Source organism: Phalacrocorax aristotelis, chromosome 3 (genome assembly GCF_949628215.1).
Source record: "Phalacrocorax aristotelis chromosome 3, bGulAri2.1, whole genome shotgun sequence".
Lineage (NCBI taxonomy): Eukaryota > Metazoa > Chordata > Aves > Suliformes > Phalacrocoracidae > Phalacrocorax > Phalacrocorax aristotelis.
This window is the reverse complement of record NC_134278.1, coordinates 119475870-119498269: the sequence shown is the minus strand read 5'-3', so window position 1 is coordinate 119498269 and position 22400 is coordinate 119475870. Positions and strand designations below refer to the sequence as shown.

General features: G+C 44.0%; 1 protein-coding gene across 5 annotated transcripts in view; it reads right to left on the bottom strand.

Annotated features, from left to right (window-relative positions):
* The window catches only part of LOC142055409 (protein ELYS-like), a 47332-nt gene that overhangs the window by 9124 nt on the left and 15808 nt on the right, over positions 1-22400 (bottom strand). For all 5 annotated transcript variants that reach the window (XM_075089339.1, XM_075089344.1, XM_075089343.1 and 2 more), the window contains 22 exons: positions 19199-19349; positions 16907-17039; positions 16638-16819; positions 16102-16163; positions 15025-15153; positions 12809-12899; positions 12625-12714; positions 12322-12462; positions 11437-11541; positions 10795-10888; positions 10006-10129; positions 9825-9881; positions 8524-8670; positions 7584-7771; positions 7263-7407; positions 7037-7168; positions 5681-5828; positions 5441-5591; positions 4773-4880; positions 4084-4279; positions 2566-2763; positions 824-1259 (listed from right to left, as the gene is read on the bottom strand). In XM_075089339.1, coding sequence (XP_074945440.1) covers positions 824-1259; positions 2566-2763; positions 4084-4279; positions 4773-4880; positions 5441-5591; positions 5681-5828; positions 7037-7168; positions 7263-7407; positions 7584-7771; positions 8524-8670; positions 9825-9881; positions 10006-10129; positions 10795-10888; positions 11437-11541; positions 12322-12462; positions 12625-12714; positions 12809-12899; positions 15025-15153; positions 16102-16163; positions 16638-16819; positions 16907-17039; positions 19199-19349 — 3208 coding nt within the window. The remainder of the gene's footprint in view (positions 1-823; positions 1260-2565; positions 2764-4083; positions 4280-4772; positions 4881-5440; positions 5592-5680; positions 5829-7036; positions 7169-7262; positions 7408-7583; positions 7772-8523; positions 8671-9824; positions 9882-10005; positions 10130-10794; positions 10889-11436; positions 11542-12321; positions 12463-12624; positions 12715-12808; positions 12900-15024; positions 15154-16101; positions 16164-16637; positions 16820-16906; positions 17040-19198; positions 19350-22400) is intronic.

Sequence of the window (22400 nt, the reverse complement as noted above, 5' to 3'; positions counted from 1 at the left end):
GATTATTTTTCACGAAAAGCACCTTTGATTTCTTGTCCAAATACTGGACGTCTGAAATAGGGCAGGCAGATGTTCTGACCCGTCTTACTGGAAACGCTCAGAACTGGAGAATCCCTTTACCATTGTACATGGAGTCTGTATCTGGGCACTTCTGTTACTTAAAAAGAAAAGGAGCTGCGGAACTCCAGCAGCCACAATCATTCTCTCCAGGATCCTCCAGAATCACCTCAGACTTAGGCCTAAATCAGGCTGCATATGATGCACTCATACTGCAGTTTACACTCAATGCTACAAACTGCCTCTTCTAATCTGCCAGTAGACCTGCTCATATGAGCACACCCTCAGCAGCCGGACTGGCTTGAGTGAGCTGAATTGAGCTGAATTCCCAAAGACCAACTGAAATGGGTTTGCAAAAGGCTGCATTTGAGGTAGGAGATGAGCAAGCATAGGTGTCATGAGAAGCAGATACACAAGCAGACCCACTTCCAGAAGAGAACATGCGGCCTACAGCAGTACGCCTAAAACATAACCAGAAGCCTAAGGTTTCAGCTCGTCTCCCTCCCAAAAATTCCCACTAATCACTGCTGCCTCTCAGCTGCAGTTACACACCAGAAACGCCAGCCAAAAGCAGGATATGTTCATAATGTCCATGATACCTAAAAAAGGACTCAAACACACCGTGGCAATTTTAAAAGCCTAGGACAAGGACATGCCCGGGACACTTGTGAACGCTCATCATTAACTGTTGCCCTCATCAGTAATTTAAGCTTTTGACGACACTTGAAAAATTCAGAAACTCAGGGTATCATAGGACGAAACACACCAGCTTCTTCTCTCAGGTCTGGTGAATCTGGTTGCTCCATCTGGAAAGGTTTCTCTTCAACCATTTCACTGTCTTCTTCCTTCCCCAGCTCTTGAAAATCGGCAGTTTCTTCAGTGGAAGAGTTAGCTGGTTTAGCAGCTATGAAGATGACATCGTCTTCAAAATCGCCAGGTGACTTTGCATCGTGATACTCCAAGGTTGTTTGGTCTGACCTGGCAGAGACGTTACTATTTTCTTTGCTGGCGTCCATCATCTCCAAACCATCTCCAGGTATGCTTTCTGAAGACTCTTCCATTTCAGCACCATCATCCTCAGGATTGCTCAGAGTAAACAGAGTTGCTTGAGCTCTACTTTCAGACCAAGCATCCTCCGTCACTCCATGATGATGCTCGCATGAAGCTCCAGATAGTGCTTTGTCATCTTCTGTTGCCTTTTCCTTTTTAAGAAGAAAAAATATCATGATCAGTAACATGCATTTGCTTTCTGTGGAAGCAAGGAAAAAAGAAAAAGCAAACATATACCGATGTCTGTCAATGTTACAAGTATCAGCTCAAGCAAGGCGCTACAGAATTAATTCTCATTCTAGCACCCTCTTCGCTTTTAAAGACAAGTGCAAAAATTAATCACGCTTTTGACCGCTTGTTGAGGTTCCACGACCTTGGAGAATTAAGATGAAGTGGGTCTTGTAAGGGCTTGCTTATCCTGTCACCTCAAGGCTGTTCACTTACAGGGTTCACTACTGTGTTTTCAACAAGAGGGAGCTTTGCATACCTAAAATGATAACTCAAGGCTTCTCTTCTTTTATGCTTGCCTCTTCAACTTGTGTGCACTACACTACCAAAACACTGTAGTGTTCACTATGCCTGTAGCACGGAACAAGTACATTACTCCGGCCACACCGCGCGATTCGTAACACCTTCAAAGAGGAGAGAGCGCCGCTTGTTACGGTTGAGTCGCTCTTTGTAACAGGCAATAAATGTGTAATAAAAACAGAGTCTGAGAATTTGCTAGAACGTGTACGGCAAGCTCATACACGTAGAGAGTAGCACGTGCCCCTGTTCTGCCCCTGATTTTGGTACGTCACTTGGGCAACTGCATGAGGAGCTGAATCAGGGAATCCAACTGACAGAGCAAGAGGAGGAGTAGAAGGGGGCAACTTTCAGATGGACCAACTTCATTTGACAGCTCTACGAGTGCGAGCCCTGGTGCAAGGCAAGAAAGAAAACGGAGAACTTTAGGGATGGAGAACAGACACCAGTACAGTTCTCTTCAGCAGGAGTCTATTCTTGCCACAATTTAAGCAAACACGGCCTTGCGAGAAGAGAGCCTGAAATAAATGCAGCTCAGGGCTTCTGTTGCTTTCAGAGGTGTTTCATTCACAAAGCTTAGCAAACCCAGACAAGTGGCTCAGTCTATATTCCTTACCTTCCTGCCATAGCACCACCTGAAAGGTGCAGTGGGAAGATGACCTAGCAATCTGGAACAATCCCAGCTCCTAACAACACCTGAGTGAAAACCGCCAAGGGCACCGGCGTTTATGATGAGGATGTTCCTGCAGGCACGTGATGCTACAGAAGGTCTAACAGAACCTTTTTTGGACCAAATTCAGGTCTGCCGTCCTGATCTGCAGTTCCAAGTCTCAACAGGACAGAAGGAGTTTTGGCAAATGTGAAAAAAATCTAAATCAAATCACAGCCTATAAAGCCTTTCACTCCCAAAATCAGTAACTAAGCCCAGCTTACCCCAACAGTCCATTTTGCAGTCAGGTTCTCTTCCCTGAAAGATATTCTTGGTTCCTTTGCTCGTAGCGGAGGAGTAACTGATCGCCCTGGAGATGCAGAGGGAGTTGCTAGGGGTGTGGTGCGAAGGCTGGATCTGAGAATGGACTGAGGAGTAAACCCAGCAAACCCAGAAGCAGATGTGGCCAAAAGTTTAGCTCTCTATCAAAAGAAACAAAGATATTTAATGTGAAGCCAGCTAAATCCTCAAAAAGAAGAATTCACTTGTTAAAAGTATTAGTTTAAATTACAAACTGAGTTTGTAGCAGCAGGGAGGACAAAGTTTAGCCTCCGCGCTGCTCTTTTTCCAAAGGTACGAAAATCTTCATGATGAAAACCCATGGTTTTTAGGTTTCTTCTGGCTTTGGTTTAGGTTGTTTTTTTTGTTTTGGGTTTTTTGGGTGGCTTTTTTTTAAAAATGCCAACACAAAATGTCATTTTTCAAACTAATTTCCTGAGAAAACAAGGATACGGCATCTTGTCGTCTGCAACCTTATCTCCCATCCCAGCACCTTTTGCAATTTCTACACTGTTCTTCTACAAGGCATACAACCTCAAAGGTTACCCCGGATAGGGTCACTGGAAACACTGCCATGCAAAATGGCCTGCAGCAAACCAATAGCGACAGCTTGTTTTATCACTAATCATTCAAGCCGCGCACTAGACTAGATTAAGTGGCGCTGCCGTAAAAATACCTACACACCTTCATCTAGAAGCATTCATGGTCTTCTTACCTCAGCTCAACAAAGATTTTTCCACAATTGAAAGGGTTTAAAAGGAGCATAAGGAAACTACCTGAATGACATGGACAATATTTAATGAGAAGAAAAAGGTTACAGTTCAGAGAGATCACGGCTATGTCGCTCACAGGTAGGCAAAGGCACAAAGATCAGCACCACAAAGATAGGTCGGGTGTTATTTCCTTGCCGGGTGCAGAGTTTGATGCAGTGAATGGAAACACAGTTTCACACAAACCATTAATAACTAAAATCACTGCAAAAAGCCATCACTGAATTGGACAGAGACTGACATCACTCCCTTGTCATTCACCTCACGGCATTAAGAAACTGAAGCATGGGCATTCTTCCTGGTAGGTATCCAAGTCAAACTACAGAGAGCTACCCAGCGCTTGCTTGAGTAACGAGATGGTTCAGCTACAGATTGCACCTTCAGGTATCCAAGTATATTGGAAAGTCCAATTTTAACTCGCTTTCTTACACGCAGTAAAAACAAGCGTATTTCACAAAGCTACGGGACAACGTGCATACTGCAATTACGTTAGAACTCAGATTTCCCTCTTCAAGACAGTTCCCAACGTGCTGCTTCCAAAAGGACCGTATACACAATAACCACATGCTTACTGAAAATACTCCACCACTTGAACCCAACAGCGTTTGTGTTAAATACTTTGGCGGTTTCGTTTAAGCAAACTTCACAGGCTTTTGGTTTGGTTGGTTGTTACTGGGTATTTTAAATACAGACCTTGACCACAAGAGGAGTCCTTAGTAAATTCAGCTCTGATGCCGCTGAACAGTTCTTTTGTGAGATGGAACCGTGCGTATTTGAATTCAATGGGCTGGATGCCATGAATGAAGCCGGAGCTGTGCATGGTGACTGCCAGATACCGCCCTGTGCTGCAGAACAGGAAGGAACAGGACGAACCACCAAATCCAGCAATCTGTTAAGATACACAATTTAGGATATGAATAAAGAAAACAAAAAAATCATGCTGACTTCAAGAAAGCTGGGATGATACAAAACAAAAACATTCAGTGAACAGGAAACACAGGGGAACCCTCGCTGTTGGCGAGATGTACCAGGCCCGTGAAGGAGTTACAGGCATCTTCTTTCTTTTTAATTGTTTCTTTACATTTTGTACTTCACTTCCTAAATCACTGCTTCTGAGGCAAGAGTCATCCCAGTTTAAGTTGCACAAGTGATGTAGTGCTCATGTCAGAAGAAAATGCATCTACATTCCAATGCTGGCACCACTTGAGAGTCTCCACTGAGCCGTATCCCTAAGTTGACCTTTTCTTTAACAGAGACAAGCCTAAATGCAAACCGAACACTTTGCAGCAAGCACAGAAAATACACACACACAGACACATACGCTTATGTATACGTGAGGAGCAACACCTTGCTGAAATATTCGTTCTGTACATCTACTATACCTGGAACATTTTTGCGAGATTTTTGTGACTGGTGTCCCAACAAACGCATCGCGCAACTCTGCCTCAGGGAGAGGATGTGTTATGGCTGGTGGTTCTGTAACTCTAGGACTAGAAGTAAAAGGAAAATGTAACTGACCTTCATTCCCCTGGAGACCAAATATACCAGAATTCACAAGAACTCACCTTTATTTGACCACACCACCTGTCGGAAAACCATCTGACAACTAACAGCCTCTTTCCTGCTCCTGCTAATTCTGCCTGGTTTTAAGTAAAAGAGGCAGAAACGAAGCAGAAACTGGGCAGGAAGTGGGAAAAGATTACGATTTGGTCACACGCCCAAGCCTATCAAGATCTGTCCACCAGCGGCTTGATGGTAATCATAGTTTTAGCTGCAGCTGTCTTACATTGTGTAAACACATTTACCGTGATGTAAAGAGATGTATTTGCAACACAAAGACTGTCATGGCAGAAAAACCCTCTCTCCAAATGTTACGCTAAGACGCATTGATGCCTGAATGGTGCGTTTTGTTTGGCTTTTTTGCACTTCCACCGCTTCAGTCAGGTGCACCTCCCCTCCAAAACACTAACAGAATTCTAACGGATTTTTCTCTCTCTCTTTCTCTCCAAGCACGTAGCTCAAGACTAAACCTCGTTCAAAGGCTGCTTACCTATCGTACTGTGAGCAACTGGGTTTCTGCTCACTTCCTACCCACACGTCGCCAATTTTGGACAACATGTTACTGATAAAAGTTGCTCTTGTCTGCACATTTCCTGCACGAGCTTGTTTCGTTACTGTCGATAATGGCTTTGGTCTTGCGACTGTAAAGCAAGAGGGGACAAAATTAGCAGCCTGTGTAATCCAAGCAATGGTTAGTTGTCCATTCTATTTCCCCTCCCCTAAAAATTACCTGCTCTTAAGACCGATGAAGGCAAATGGTAAGGCTTGGCTCTCTCTACAGCCAGCTTCCTCTGAATTCTAGGAAGGATCTTCCCATATTGGCCTAATATGGAATTTCTGGCAAGCGCTCTCTCTCTCAAGCGAGGATCATGATCATTCTGATGAATGAAAAACCCAAAGCAAAAAGTTCACTGATTACAAGGGATTCATCGCACAGAACTCTCGCTGCTATTGCTAATTAGCGAATACATTTCCTCTACAGATGTAGTAAGACACATCCACTGCACAGAACAGCAGCAAGCTCAACCCATCAGCACACACCAGTTTCACCCAGTATTTTTAGCAGAGCGGAAGGAAGACTAGAATAATAACAGGACCTACGACTTTAAGTAAAACAGTTCTGGCACCCAGCACAGCCGTATTCTGATACACTTGATAGCACCTGCAATTGTTAAATGGCTGACAACATAGCAGGCTTTCCCTTGTTTTTCCTGAAACGCCGCTGACCGAGACAACTGAATACAGAGGGCAGCGGCCCATTACGTTGGACAAAAGGAAGCCGGTATTGGAACGACGAAGAGAAAGCTACCTACACGCACCTTCCGGCTGGATCAAAGTTTTCAAGTGCACGAACTAAAACTTCCAAAACCACCCCATGGCTTTGCTTCGCTGGAAAACTATGCTTCCGGAAAAGCGCAAATATGTCATGGATCCACAACGGAAGTTCACCTAACACAAAATTTGATCTGGCTATTTTGAGATACAGAAGTTGGATACGAATTTCTGTCCTAAATGTGGTAAAATGAACGTTGTGGAATTGCAGAGCTCACGCTATGACTTGGGGAAATAAACAAGAAACACCCCAAACAACCCACAACACCAATTTTACCCATGGATTGGCATCCAGGCGGCTCTCAGCTAGAGAAATCTAGTTGCGTGCAAGACACAGGAGATGACGTACAACGTACTCGTCATTCCGCGGCAAGGAGCGACACAAACAACTTTCAGTAATCTAAACCATACATGGCATACGTCTCCGAATAACTGACTGGTAAGATTGGCTGACAGGAGAGATTATATATAGAGATATATATATATATATTTATTCCTCAGATGCAAACAAACTCTTTTAGTGGAGTCAGCAAGGGTCTGTACCATTTGATTTACAACATCACAGGGTACCTCTGGAGTAGTGAAAGATCTTGGTCAACTTTTACATTCAGCTGTAACGTAAGGTGTAGAAACCCATTCCTAGCATTTCAAAGAACGGTGTGAAAAACAAAGCAGGATTTTTACTGAGTACTACCAAAACCGGTTAGTAACACCTAACAGGAACTCGCACGCTTGACAGCACTTTTGCCCTTACCATAAGATTAGCCTTCATTGACTGGTTCAACTGTAGTGCTGCGATATAGTTGGCACGCTGCAGATGGTGGACTAAAAGAATTTCTTGATTCTGAACACCAGCATTGGTCTGCAAAAACTTCTCCAAACACTTCTGTGAGAAACAGCACATTTCAAAAAATGTATTACGATTCTGCCTCTTCTCTTTCCAAAGAGACGATGAAGATTTGCTTCTGGTCCACACTTACTTGTTCAGTGTCTGTGAAAGGCAGCTTCAGTAATTCTTCCATGAGTCCCATCTCCTGACAGACTTCATACATGTGCTTTAATAGCTCCTCTACGTTCACCTTAGTGGCGTGCTGCTGCAACAGACCCCAAGCCTCCACCATGCACCTGTAATTGTTTTTTTAATTGAGACGTAAAGGAACATGAGTAGTATAACCAGAAAGATGCCCCACAATTATTCTATTGCAAGTTTAAAGGAAATTTAAGGGATCGTGATTTCTATCACTTGTTCTCCACCTTTCACAATATCGGAATGCAAAAGGGTGGGAGAGCTATTTCTTTACCTATTGGACAACAGCACAGTGAGGAAAAGCTGCACTTCACTATTGCTTGAGATTGATGGCTTCATCATCTGCATGTATCTGAGGGCTTGCCTCTGCTCTCCTCGGCACATGAGGGACTGAATAATTCTCACATGTTGCCACGACACAGTTTTGATTGTAGCTGGATGAAAGAGCAGGGCCAGGGAATTCTGTAGAAGTTAGAGATCAGGTTTATTAAGATACATACATACACACATGCACCCAACAACAGTATTCAAAAGTTTCTTAAGTCAGGGTGGAGGTCTGTTAAACAAACCTGGATGATGGCTAAACAATGAAATCCTTGCTACAGGACAGGTAGATATAAATTCTTAAGCATTTGCAGAAGAAAATTCAGTTAACCGTACAGAACAAAGTCAGTCCTTTAAAGGGAGTAATGCACCCTCTTCTAGGTTAACCAAATCTCTGTATGCAACCATCACTCCTTATAAACGCAAGTTATTCTCCCAGGCAAACATGTTTGATTAACGTCGTGACAGGCAAAGAACAACCCTCAGCATCAGAAAGGACATGATTTGGGTTGAAAAGTCACTTTGGCAGTCTTCTGTCTCAGACCGCAAAGCTAGGATCGTAGTTTTAATCCTTCAAGTACCCAAACCACTCTTTTTGAGAAAGCGCTCAACTGCTCAGGTGAAAACAACCTAAACGGGCAGCTTCGACAAGTCACATATCGAGCATCAGTAAAGCTGATTTCTTCATTGTCTTAATCAATTTCCTGTCAAAGTAATTACAACTAAATTTCAAATCGTCGTTTTTTGCTGAAGATGCCACAGCAGTATCACAGAAAGCGCTTCTAACGTTTTATCACCTGTTGTTAGCTAGGCACCCGTTTTTGAAAATCACTGTATAAATCACAGCTTTGCACTGCAATGGATGCCTACCCAACCGGTAACGTACGTACTTCATAATCGTTGTGATCCAGAAGCCAAAAGCCTTGAATAAGCTTCACAAGACCCCAGGGGATAGCAAAGGCAGTTGGGAAGGAGTCAATTGAAGTTTCCCTTTTATTCGGAAGGGAATGCATGATATCCAGCAGCAAGTAAATTGTCTGATACCAAGCATCTAATTAAGGCTAATAAATTTGCCAGACCAACAATTTATCACATTGCCTTTAGAAAGACAAGGAAATGAGACTACAGAAGCCGTGGGAAGCAGAAAATACTCATGAATTAGTCTTGCCGGTTTATGCCAGCATTACCTGAAGAGAGTCAGGTCCTAACAAGAAAATTGCACTCTGAATAAATAACCAGAAAGGAAGACTCTCTGATTTCTGCAAGGCATTCAAAAAGGTCACCTTTAGATATTTAAATGCTTCCGTTCAGAACTCAGGCTCCCTCTTTGAGCATGGGAATGCCCAACGCTTAATTATTAAAGCAAACAAATTCTACACTTGGTTTTTTCCCTCGTTTCCAGCGTATATAAACCAATGCAAATTAGGGCGTCCTTACAACACAACTTTGCTCGGAATGGTCAAAACTGGATTTAAAGCAGTATGTGGATCACTCCGTGGTAGTGCCATTTCCTCTTTCTGACACCCGTTTTTAGGGACTGTTCTAATAAGACAGCTCCGGGGCACAGCAGTTTTTAAACCCCTTGCTCTCTAGTCTTCCCTCTCGGGTCAGGCAACGAACAACAAAAGCCATTCTGTACATTTCAGCGGCTTAAAAATTAAGGTTCTGCCCAATGACTTGTCTCTCCCTCTCTGTTGGTTATCCTGCGTGCCTGCACTCTTCACAGAACAAAAGCAAGCCCTGTTAGCTGGGCTGGAAAATGGATGATTTTGGCAAAAACCAGGTCCCGGTAAACCACTGTTAGAAATCCTTTTGCTCTGAAACGCCACGCTTTAGTGCATCGTTCGAGGAAGCAGCCATTTGCTACAGGCATGGGTGCCTTGAAAAATCAGAAACTGCGTTTAAAGTTTGAGAAGAGCTAAGGGAGATTTCCATCCTTAACATTCTTTAGGAAACCTGTTTCCTCATATCAGAAAAGACCTTGCAACAAAACATTAAAACAAAAATAATCCTAAAAGATCCACAGTACAAAGAAAGGAAACAATGCAACTTGATTCTAAACTAAATGTTTTCACTGGCATTGTGTTTGAAGCATCGTTTAGAAAACGTATTAAACACGTAGGTGGCAACCATTTCAGAGCACCGATGTGCATATCACGAGGGTGTAACAGAAATAACTCGAAAAGGATACAATTGCATGCTTGTAGCTTTCTTCAACGCTTTCGAGCAAATAGAGATCCAGCAGTGCCTGAAATGAAGAGTTAGAAGTTTTTTAGAAACTCCTCTCTTTGATAAATCATTGGCTTTTGGGGAGGGGTGGCCTGGGGGGAGGTGGGGTGGCGGTGGTTCTTTTCAGTGAACGTAACACTCACATGTAAACTAGCAGGTGGATATTTCCCAGTTCCTCCTCCATCTCTCTGCCACAACTTCTCAACTTGGTCTCCTAACTGGGAAACCATTCCATCGATCATCAAGCAGTCAGAATCCCATTTTCCTCTGCAACAAAAGGTAGCAAGGATTTGGACAGAGTAAAACACTAATTCCACCCTCTCAGTGTAACAGATTGCCTCCAGTCAAAAACAAACAAACCAGATGGGTCCGTACACGCACCGTTCCAATTACAGAGGGCTGCCCTTTCAAACATTACATTCTTCAAAACCCCATCACACTCTCCTGCTGACTGCCACGCTACCCTGTAACTTCCCAATGACAAAAAGCAGAAGCAGCACACCAGACGCCGTGTGCTTCTAAGGAACGCACGAGCCCGTATGTAAGTTACCTGAGAAGTAAGCTAAGTAAGGTGAACTTCAAAGTCAATACCTAACACAGTGCAGCTTCCACCTTAACTCATCTTGCAGCGCCTTGTTCGCAGTGCCACAGCCTAAGCTTCTTTAGGTCCTCGGTCAGTTTTCAGCACAAGTGCCAAAGGAAAATCTTGTCTCACCTAATACAAGGCATATCCCCTAGATGCTAGGAAGCTCGTCCAGGAAACAGGGTTCACTTTAGGAAGTGACTTTTATCCAAGAGCCAGCAGAGCGCTTGGTGTGCCAGCTACACGTAACTCTGACCGTCTGCTTAAATTACACAGATGTACAAAAGCCTTTCACTTCCACTTGTGGACGAGTAGCGGAAGCCTCTTTGAATTTCCCTCTAAGTCTTACCTTGATAAACGCTCAAGTTTCTGTCGATGACCAGCGTAGTAGCTCTGAATCAGAGGGTAATTGTAGAAAGGTCTAGACAAATGCATATCCTCATCTACAGGCAATACAGTAAAAGCAAGTTAAAGAAGTAGTATCACATTTTTAAGCTGAAATTTTTGACTAAGACGACAGAAGATCACACAAGCTAAGCATCAAGAAGGACAGGCAAGGCTCTGCCTTTGAAAGAAGCCAATCCTCTTTCTGCCTTTGCTGAAAGACACATAAGGCACAGGACTAGTTATTTCTTTAAAATCCCAAGCATTTCAAGCTCTGGGCGTAAGCAGCTCCTTGAATCGGAGGCTTATCGCTATTGCTAAGAAACCTCCCGGAAAGAAACTGCTTGACGCTTGGACTTGATGATCTTAGAGGTCTTTTCCAACCTGAATGATTCTACGATTCCACGCTTGCATTATTCTACACTATCGAGTTGAAAAAATACCAGTCAAATCTCAACTTCAGCAACAGAACTTCAGCATACGCTGTCACCGAAGCAACACGACTTCTTACTGACAAACATTTACAAAAACATGGCTAAGCACGTGTTCGTAGGAACCACTTACTGGGTCGTCCCCTTGTGACAAATGTAGTACAGTTTAGGCTTACCTAAACCCTCTGGCAGGAGACTCGATCGACAGAACCAGAGGACCACTTGTGCGTACAGAGAGATGAGGCTGGTCACCACCTGCTTATTCGTCAAGTCTGCAAAACCTGAAAAAAGGCATAAGAAGATTTTTGCTATGCAATTCCTTTCATTTTTACAAAACTCCCTTCATCACACTACAGAGAATGGAGAAAAATATCATGGTAGACGTCTTTCCCTTTGCATTTTTCACTCGGTATCACTTCCTTATTTGCAGAAAGAACCCACAATCGCCACCAAAACAAAAAGCAACCCCCACAAAGAAGCAGAGTCACTAAAGGTTAAAGAAAAAAAGGAAAGCCTGAACTATTAAAGCCTCTCATGAAGAAGACACCTCTTCTTCACGTAGCAGAGACTTTTACCATCACAAACGGATATTGTCTCTTTCCCTCCATATGCCAAGAGCAATTTGTCATACAAAAAGCTATAGACTGGCAAGCAACTTACTTTACCTGTTACTCATTCATGCTTCCTGTATATTTTTAGTCATGTGCAATACCAGGGTGGCTTGCGATCATAAATTGCTAACTAAGAATCACAGAGAGACATTTCCAGCATTACAACATTCAGCGCCTGTAATTTCAACCCAGTTGCTTACACAGCTTCTTGCTGAATGTAGCCTCCCCTACCCACGTGCACAAACTCCACAACACACTGTTTCCCTGTTCTCCAGGCGTATTGAGTGGCAGTCCCAGCTCCTCCGATTTAGGCCCCTTCTCCCAGCTACCTTTGACTGCCTTCCAATCATCAAACACAACAACTAAAGCTCATGTTTCCACAGTTACAGCCCAAGCATAATTCCGAGCCTTAGGAAAACGTACCCGAGATTTAGAAATACCGTTACAAACCTTTCTCCGTGAGCTCTTGTGCTTCTGTGAGAAAACAGTTTAAGACTGTGCTAAGGTTGCTGAAAAGCAACTGGCAGTGCTGAAGAGACTGTAACGTCTGTGGGTCAATGAAGTTGCAGGAGCCATCAAACAGCGGAACACCTTTTCAAGAAGAAGCATTAAATTGTGAGCCTACAGAGCAATTTCAGATTTTCAAAGTACACTTCAAGAACCGCGGCCAATATCCTATACCAGCAGACTACTGAATAAGCTCAGCTAGAAAGAATGATTTTACCTTTGCAGAATGACTACACTAGTACTCACATATTTGGTCCAGTTCGTCTTTTGTATAGACCACTTTGTTCCATGTCCACTCAAGAACAAACCGTAAATTAGCAGCAGAACTTGGCTGCTCTTTAAGGAAAAAAAAAAAAGAGAACAAACCAGGAATGAATCAACAGTTTCAAACTAAAAACCACGCAACATAAACACACATAACAAGTATTACCTTCAGATGTCCAATGCTTAATGCATCCGGTCAGAAGTTCTAAAGAACCTGTCTGGACAGCAGCTGACAAGACCGCTTCTAGCTGCTCCTCCTAAATGCAACAGACAAAATAAAAGGAGAATCCTACCCCCTTTCAACATCCAAACCAGCAACAGGAAATGTCTGCTTCTAACCGTGCACTCATTCAGACATCACAGTCAATTAGTACACGTACAAGTGATTCCACGCTCCTTCTCTTAATTCTAGCCACAGCCTGGACTACTTGTTGGTCTGAGGAACACAGGAAACTTTTCCTCTGACATGTCAGCTTCCTACAGGCTAATTCTAATCTTTATTCGCATGCCTCTGCATTACAGCCTCAGTTTACTGAGTTCCAATTAACTCTTCCCAGTACCATCCCCTGCTAATACCCATTACGTGTGTCGTGCATGTAAGTTTGCCATCAGGAATGCACGAAGGGGACAGAACAAACAGAACTCTGCAATGTTTGCACGGAAGCAGTGAAGCCAAGGTCAAGCAGCTTCCTAGACTATGAAGATCTGAAACAGCTCCCACACCCAAAACAGTTATGTAACTTATATATCATACATATATATGTTCTAGAATGAGAGAAAAGAAGTGAAACATCTAAATTCTAAGAGGTTTCAATTTTAAGCTCTTCAAGCACTCTATTTTAAGGTAGTGGGAGTCCTTCAGAAGGGCAACACACAGATCTGCACAGACGCGCGCTACTAAGTAGTAGCTTATTGCAGCTGGTGTCTTGATACTTTTTTCAGGTGAAGGGATCCCCCATAAAATTGGTTTTGGTTTGTTTGCTTGCTTGTTCTTTTTAAACACATCCACAGATATCTTTCCCTTCTAGGTAAAATCTTCCCATTCAAAGCCATCTCTACACATTAGGATAGATATGTGAGCTTTCCATCTTTTTCTGAAAACCGGTTTCAGACAATGCAACACACCGACTACTCCTTACGGTGGCAAACAAAAGCCAGACTAGGTTCTAGAGTCTAATTCTGAAATTTGCCCTACTAACATTCAAAAGAAAACCCTGCTAAAATGCCTAACAAGTCTTTGGACGAGGTAGTCACAATTCAGCAAAGGTTATGAAAAAATGTCTTCCTTTCTCAAGTTATTTCCAAACTGGAGTTGACATCAGATCATCCAATTTGACTGTAATAGTCTACATCAGGCTTGCAAAATGAACAGTCTAGGGGCTAGGTCGACTTGCCAAGAAATTCATTTTAGCCACCAGCCTGTGCAGAAGTGCTCTTTGCCCTAACACACGTCCACAAATCTGGTGAAGGATCCAGCAGAGGGGAAGATGAGAGTAGTTGAAACACTACTCTCCCCTTCCGACTAATTGCTCCACTGTCTGATGACGACCTAGCCGGTCATTTAGCTTCGATCCTGCCTGGGTGAAGGTGGCTGGTTCATCCCAAAGGCTCCATCCCTCAGGAAAATCCTTCAGATGAGAGAGAAAGGCTGGTGCACTGCAAAGGGAAAACCTATGAAGGAGGGGAGTGAAGTCACTACGGCGGCACAAAGCAGACAGAAGACACACGGGTGTCTTGAGATAAAGGTGTTTGAGCCGTTGCAGCAGCAAGAGGGCAGCTTAAGAGGAGTAAATTGGGTGACTGTAGCACAAGGCAAAGGCAACAGAGCTGAAGATCTGCTTTGAGAGGCTGCGGAAAAGCCTACTGATGAAGGGAAAATGAGGGGAAGCGGTGACGCAAGCGTCACATAGAGCTGCCAACAGTTAATTGTTTGCTGCAGCCCACTTCCTTGGAAGCAAATGATCACGTACAGTGCAGCAAGTGGATGTTTGCAATAGCTCGCATCCGAGCGAGACACCCCCTTCGTCAGCTCCTGCACTGAACCTAGCGCTCGGAGAAACTGACAGGGATGAAGCTTGTTCTGAGGGAAGAATGCTTTCTGTTGGACATGACCAGCAGCGACTGCGCGCTTCCTTGTCCGTACCTGTGGCACAGAATTAATAGATGGATCCTGAAAGACTGATCTATTAGGGCTGTTCCCTACCAAACGCAGGAGTTTGGATCGAAGAATACTATCGCTTCTGCTAACTAAAGTTAACACCTGCATTTCAACGCAGCCTGCAAATAATATGAAAAGCAGACTTTTTTCACATCTTGTAGCTTCTACAGCCCCGTCAGACAAGAGGGATGTATTTCCCCCTTGACTCCCTGATACGCACTCACCTGACTCAAACTGGATGGCTGGACATCAACTAGTCTCGGAGACAGCAAGCCAGCTACAAGGCACCTATTGTAGCTATCATGGATGGCTTCCCTTATCGAAGGACCGGACTTCTTTAAAAAATTCAAGGTCTGAAACATCAATCAAAAACTTCAGATTAAGACAACGTTATTAATCAGTCCCTAAGGTTCTGGATGACCACCAGGAGAAATAATAGGAACGTTGCCTTCAACTGTCACAAAGCCTGCATCAGTAACACGCTCTAGGTTAGCAATCTGAGTAAGCATTACTATGTAGAGCCTTAAAGACGGCAGCCAAACTAACGGTTCCAGCTTATAAAAACAAAAAAAAAATCCCGCAAAACCAAAACATCAGCCCTTGCAATGCTTAATTACATATTTTCTAGCTCCTCTGCCAATCCACAGGCCTCTCTTCTTCCCTGAACGCTGACACAAAATACATTCCGTTGAAGGTAAAACTAACACACGACTTTAAATCGCACCTCGGAAGACCCTTGCTATGCTTGTTCGTGCAGAACCTGATTTATGTTGGAAATATTTAGTGAGCTGAAACTTAATTCAAAATTATCTGATACAATCTGTGCTGTGGCTCTCAAGGTAGAATTTGGCTGAGTTTGGGAGAAAAACAATTCATTTCTTCCTAGAAACTCTTCCACAATTTTTCCTCTCCTCCATTCTGTCCTCCTGTTGCAAGTTAATCAGGGATCAAAACCCTAACTCAAGACTACGCAGGCAGTTGGGCTCATGGGTAATAAAGAAGTAACCGCTTTCCCCAACTCGCACAATACTTTTGATCTTGCTCCTCCAGCAACGCTCTGTTCCTTGCTAGACATTCAATCCCTGATGCTGCTTCAACAGGAAACAGTGGTAGTTTTACAATCCCAAGAGTGGACCTGAAGCATTGCCATTTGCATAAAACTGGCAGGATACAGTCACAGTTACGCGTGTGGATGGGCAGGAGGAACGTAAAATGGTCTCTGACTCTGAAAGCAGTGCAATAGAAAACTTAGAAAAGGTACACCTCTTGACTTTCTCAGTAAAGATACAGTAAAAGATCACCTCCTTCTGGAAGCCGGTGCAAGTCACGTGAACAACTCCAGAGTTCAGCAAGCACGTACCATCTGCAGAGACAACAAAGGTTTGACAGCGTTCCATACTCTCTCAGTTATGGTATCGCCAGTTTACGTTGTTTTAATAGCAACGTCTGGAACGATAGAACTGAGTACCCGTTTTCTTCATCAGATCGCTTACAACCTTTTTTAAAAAACATATTTACTCAGTGTAGAAATTTTATCTCCGGTGCTATCAAGGTGCTGTGCTTTGAGCTTCAGTTCAAAGGCGTTTCATTTTATAGCCACCACCGCTTCACAGGCTCCGTTACAAAAGCACCAAACCCCAGCACTCAGCAGACCCTCAGATCTGTTTCACAATAGTTAATAATTTGTCAGAACAACGTAATCAGAGTTGGGCTGGGGGGGTGTTGGGGTTTCTTGCTTTGGCTTGGTTTTCACGGGACAAATAACAAACAAGAGAACCAATAATGGCATTTGACCTCACTTTAAGCTTTTCGCTAATCAATGCAGCAAAACACCTACCGAAATTATAGGTGCTTGGATTAAAAAACTGCTCAGGTGGTGGATAAGAAGGAGGAACTCCTCGACTTAGGCTCCGCTCATGTACCACAATATCCAAAATGAGGTTTGGAGAAGTCATGCTTACTACAGTATCCAGTGACCACAATGCAAAATAGGGGCAATCATGAAGGAATTCTTCTGGCCTGAAAGAAAACAAGTGCATAAGCTAAACGCCAACTTCCAGATGAATTATTTGTAGGGATATTGAAAACAACTTAATCAAAATCTACCTTAGTGAATCTGGCATTTGAGCATGATACCAGCGATTAATGTCAAATACACCCAAATAAGTAGATGGTTTTCCCTGACCATATGTATTCACTTGCCATCCAAAGATTGATACACTGGTGTCAGGAGATATTACTGCAAAAGACAAGACATTGTTTCTTATTGTTAGAAAATACCGTAAACCTCCTGCTTTCAAAACACCACTTTCTAGGTTTGCTTCGTTCTGCCATAGCACTCATGAAACACAACACGTAGTAAGAATGCTAAGATTACTAAGAATAATAAAAAAATTTACGCCACAGAGCAAACATCTCTGTGATAGGTTTCAGTCATACTGACCCTTTCTCTTGTTCAAATGCTATCAGTCCTAAGCCAAATCAAGTACACAATTATTAGCTAATCAAGGGTTCCATACAGTAAGAGTGGATCAAGACATTTAGCTGGATGAATAGTTTAGCAAAAAAAAAACCCCAAAAATAACGCTAGGACCATACATTGCTACTTTTAGAAAGCACACAAATAACTCTCATATACACGTGTATCACTCAGCTGGCAGTATTCATTTCCACATTTGACTCAATTACAAGCATTAAGAATAGCTCCTTTCCAGCATATTCAGAATGAACGGACACAATCAGCAGACAACAGAAATACAAAACCCCCAAAGTCAACAAACAGGTAATTGGAATAAAGATTCTAACATGAAACATCGGCAAGGCTATACTCCGGTTCTCTCAAGAAGTGGGATGCTCTGTCTTCTCTGGGGAGAATGCGTTCTCTAGACATAAGCAAAGTATGTGGTACATCATCTGCCCTCACTGAGCACGGAACAAGAAAACAGTTCGTTTGGCAAAATGTGCCTCTCTTCTCTGTCAAGTTCACCATTACTGCTTAGAGAGCCTCACACATTTGACTATATTTCGTTGAGAACTTCTGTGCCATCTCAGTTGCGAAACTGCCTTTGAAGGTATCAACTCTTTTCATATTTCAGAAGCCAGCTTCACTGCTAAACTCAATCCACCTCCAACAGAAGCTCATGTGTGCCTAGAACTTAACTTGAACAGATTCTGAATAAAAGCTAATTAGAAACCAGCAGAAAAATTACAGCTATTTCTCCATGCTTCATACTTCGTAAAATGGAGACAGAAAGGGGCTTTTTTGTTGTTTAGTTTGGGTTTTGGTTGCAGTTGGTGGGGGGTTTTTTGTTTGGGTTTTTTTTTTCCCTGTTTTGTTTGTTTGTTTGTTTTATGTTGGTTTTTTTTTTTAATTTTGCAGGTGGGGAAAATCCAAAGGTGTTTTTATTAGATTCTAACACACTGCTCCCTCAGCCACTCCTCATAAGCCTCATGCTCCAGATTCTTCACCAGCTTTGTTGCCCTTCTCTGGACACGCTCCAGCACTTGAACGTCCCTCTCGTACTGAGGGGCCCATAACAGAACACAGTACTCAAGGTGCGGCCTCACCAGTGCCAAGTACAGGGGAACAATCCAGTTCTGCTGGCCACACTACCAGCCAGGATGCTGTTGGCCTTCTTGGCCACCTGGGCACGCTGCTGGCTCATGTTCAGCCAGCTCTCGACCGACACCCCCAGGTCCTTCTCCACTGGGCAGCTTTCCAGCCACTCTTACCCCAGCCTGTAGCGTTGCATGGGGTTGTTGTGACCCAAGGGCAGGACCTGGCACTTGGCCTTGTTGAAACTCACCCAATTGGCCTCAGCCCAGTGATCCAGACTGTCCAGATCCCTCTGCAGAGCCTTCCAACCCTCGAGCAGACCAACACTCCCGCCCAGCTTGCTGTCGTCTACAAACCTACTGAGGGTGCACTCGGTCCCCTTGTCCACATCACTGATAAAGACATTAAAGAGAACTGGCCCCAGTGCTGAGCCCCGGGGAACACCGCTTGTGACCGGCCACCAACTAGATGCAGATGCACACATAGGTTTGAACAGGGGAAAAAAGGAAATTCAGGTAACATTCCTAGCAATGGAGGGGATGATCTCACTGTTCAAAGGAGACAGCTGGAGGAATAGAACGACCGACAAGCACTGTCCACATGACCTCACCACACATCACTACAGCATGTCAGCAAGCATATTTTTTCCTTTAAAGAAGTCCCACATCACTTAAACACCCAGTTTTTCTTTTTAGGTAAGCCCAAGCTTACCCAAGGTAGCCCAACAAGCTAGTCTATACAGACATTTAAGATTTGCAGACTCTGGGTACAGAACAGCATTCATTGCTTAGATTCCAGAACCATTTACTTTAGAACAGCCCAGCACAGACATCAGAACAAACCTTCATTTACGCTATCTTCTCTGTCAACGTGGTTGCGAAATTTTTCTACAGTCTGACAGCTGAGTAATTTGGTATTGCTGGTCTGCCCTCTCAATGGAAAGACTCCACCTGGGAGATCTAAACTGTACCTTTCGTCACAGTATTCCAAGCCCTGGGGAAAAAATAAAAGAAGAGAGAAAAGGACATTTTGAGATAAAAACAGACATCGTACCCAAGTAGGAAAGAATGTATATATTTAACATAAATACGCATATTGTACCGTATCTCTCCCATGCGCTTATTTCTGATGGCAAAGAGAAACTACATCTGACATGCAGGAGAACTAAGTGTCAAATCATAACAGGTACGTTTGGCTGTAAAAGCTTTGCCCATTTTCAAAACTTAGCGTTTCCCTAACTTGATTCAGTCCTACACATGTTGTGCGGAATTCCTTGCAACACCGAGGTTTCTTTACCAGCCTAACTATTTATCTACATAGAGATACCTGAAATAATGCAATACATACGCATGCATGCAAAGCTCTTTGCTCCGTGACTTGATTACTGAGCTGATGCAGTTAGAGAAGTCACGGCACTACAGCAGCTAAAGCTCTCTTGAGAGGTATTACCTAGAGGCACACCACTAGAGTCAAAACACCTCCCTCTGTAGTAGCTGTGAGAGCTTCTTACTGATTAACAATCTTCTCCCAAACCACGTAAGCGCCTACCATCTCCTCCTCTAATCCTGTAAAGACCAATGGGTGAAATATCCCTCCGCTCCTTCACCAAGCACAGCCAGCCAACAGTAAAAGGGGAAAACAGGGAGGATGTGGGATGCACATGGGCAATGCATTTAGGATCATGATTACTACAGAGTCAGCAAACTACTTTGAGATATACAGAAGCATCAGCAGAATTGCGCTGAACCTCTAACACCACCATTTTCTAAGGAAGCATTAACTGAAATACTGTCTTTCCAAATACAGCATTCGGTCAAACGGTCTACCACACAATACATGGACATGTGGATTGCGGACAACCTCTGCAGCTCTACAATTAAAAAGAAAAAAGAATAAACCCAAACAGGAAAAAAAAAAAACCAACACAAAACTCAAAAAAACCCAAAGAGAAAAACAAAATTTTTAATTTTTACAGCTAGAAATTTCACGCTTAATTCACATATGAAGAGCCAGTCTCTCACAAAGCTGGGGCAGAGTTCAGGAAGGGGAGAATAATATCAAACAAGACAACCCCTGAAGCAAACTAGCCTATTTTAAATTTTCCACACCGGGCCAAGCAAATCTAAAATAAGGTCTGCCATACAGTGCAGTTCCTTAAGTAATGACTTTATTGACCCATAAAATATGAAGACACATTTCAAATGAGATGCGCTGCTCAGACTCGGATATGGAAGGAGAGACTGTACACTCTGTCCAGCCGCAAGCATTGTGTAGGACACAGGTAAACATGTGCTCCATGACCACGATGGGATGCACTGGTTTAGCAACTGCTGAGATGGTATAAAAAAAGGCCTTTGAAAGCATAGCTCAAACGCACTGGTAGATTAATTACTTGAACACAGGCTTGAACTAGCCTTGAATGCAATGGAAGCACAAGCTCGGTGCTCATTTATAAAAAGACAGTGCCACATGTTCCAGAAGTCCTATTTGTGATTCTTGCTACGATACAAAGTCAAAGGTGCGCTGTTTCACAGCCTCAAGCCTGATTCCTGGAAAGGAAAGCACTGCTGTAGGAGACAAGTCTTTCAAGCTCCTGTGAACTCTATTCAGTGAACAAGGATCAACAGTCGATTGCTCCTTGTTTGCTCAAACTCGGCCTGGCAAATGGGAACAACTCCTAAATTTTCTGCCATGGACAAGAAACTTGATTCAGCCAAGTCACGTAGGCAGGCAGCCATGTAGTACTGACCAGTCTGTGACTCCAGGGAAGTATTCTGAGCCTAAAAGTGTCCACTGTAGAGCACAGAACCTGCCCTAATACGCCTTTGGGGGTTTTGGGGGCATTTGGGAGTTGTCTGGGGTTTGGTTTTTTTCCAGCAGTAGGTATTATCCAGTCGTGGTACGAAGCCACATTGGCGAGTGGCTCATCTGGAAGCTAGCTGAAGAAGCTGCCTTTTCTCCCCAGGGGGCACAGCTGCTCAGTTCTCTCTTCAACCTGTGATACTCACTCCGATAACTTTGGGTATTAAGCCCCCGAGTTGGGTATTCAGCCTCCTGAGCTGGACGGCAGGGACAGAGCGCAGAATAAACCCCCCATAATCCAGCAGGAAGCAGATTACCATCTGCTGAGCCACCTGGACACTACCAAGTCTGTGAGGTCAGATGGGATCCACCCGAGAGTACCGAGGGAGATGCGGAGGAGCTTGCCAAGTCACACTCCATCATTTGATCAGCAGTCCTGGTGAACAGGCGATGTCCCAGACTATTGGAGACTTGCCAATCTGATGCCCATCTGCAAGAAGGGCCAAGAGGAGGATCCAGGGAACTACAGGCCTGTCAGCCTGACCTCCGTAGTGGGGAAAATTATGAAGCGGTTCATCTTGAGTGAGCTCACCAAGCATGTGCAGGACAACCAGGGGATCAGGCCCAGTCAGCACGGCTTCATGAAAGGTAGGTCCTGCCCAACCAACCTGATCTCCTTCTAGGACAGGGTGACCCGCCTAGTGGATGAGGGAAAGGCTGTGGGTGTTGTCTACCTGGACTTTAGCAAAGCCTTTGACACTGTCTCCCACAGCATCAACCTAGAGAAGCTGGTGGCTCATGGCTTGGACGGGTGTACTCTTCGATGGGTAAAAAACTGGCTGGATGGCCGAGCCCAGAGAGTTGTGGCAAACAGGCTGAAATCCAGCTGGCGACCAGACACAAGTGGTGTTCACTAGGGCTCAGTATTGGGGCCAGTCTTCTTCAATATCTTTATCAATGATCCCAATGGAGGATTGAGTGCACCCTCAGTAAGTTTGTAGATGACAGCAAGCTGGGCGGGAGTGTTGATCTGCTCGAGGGTCGGAAGGCTCTGCAGAGGGATCTGCACAGGCTGGATCGCTGGGCTGAGGCCAATTAGATGATGTTTACACAAGGCCAAGTGCCAGGTCCTGCCCTTGGGTCACAACAACCCCATGCAACGCTACAGGCTGGGGTAAGAGTGGCTGGAAAGCTGCCCAGTGGAGAAGGACCTGGGGGTGTCGGTTGAGAGCTGGCTGAACA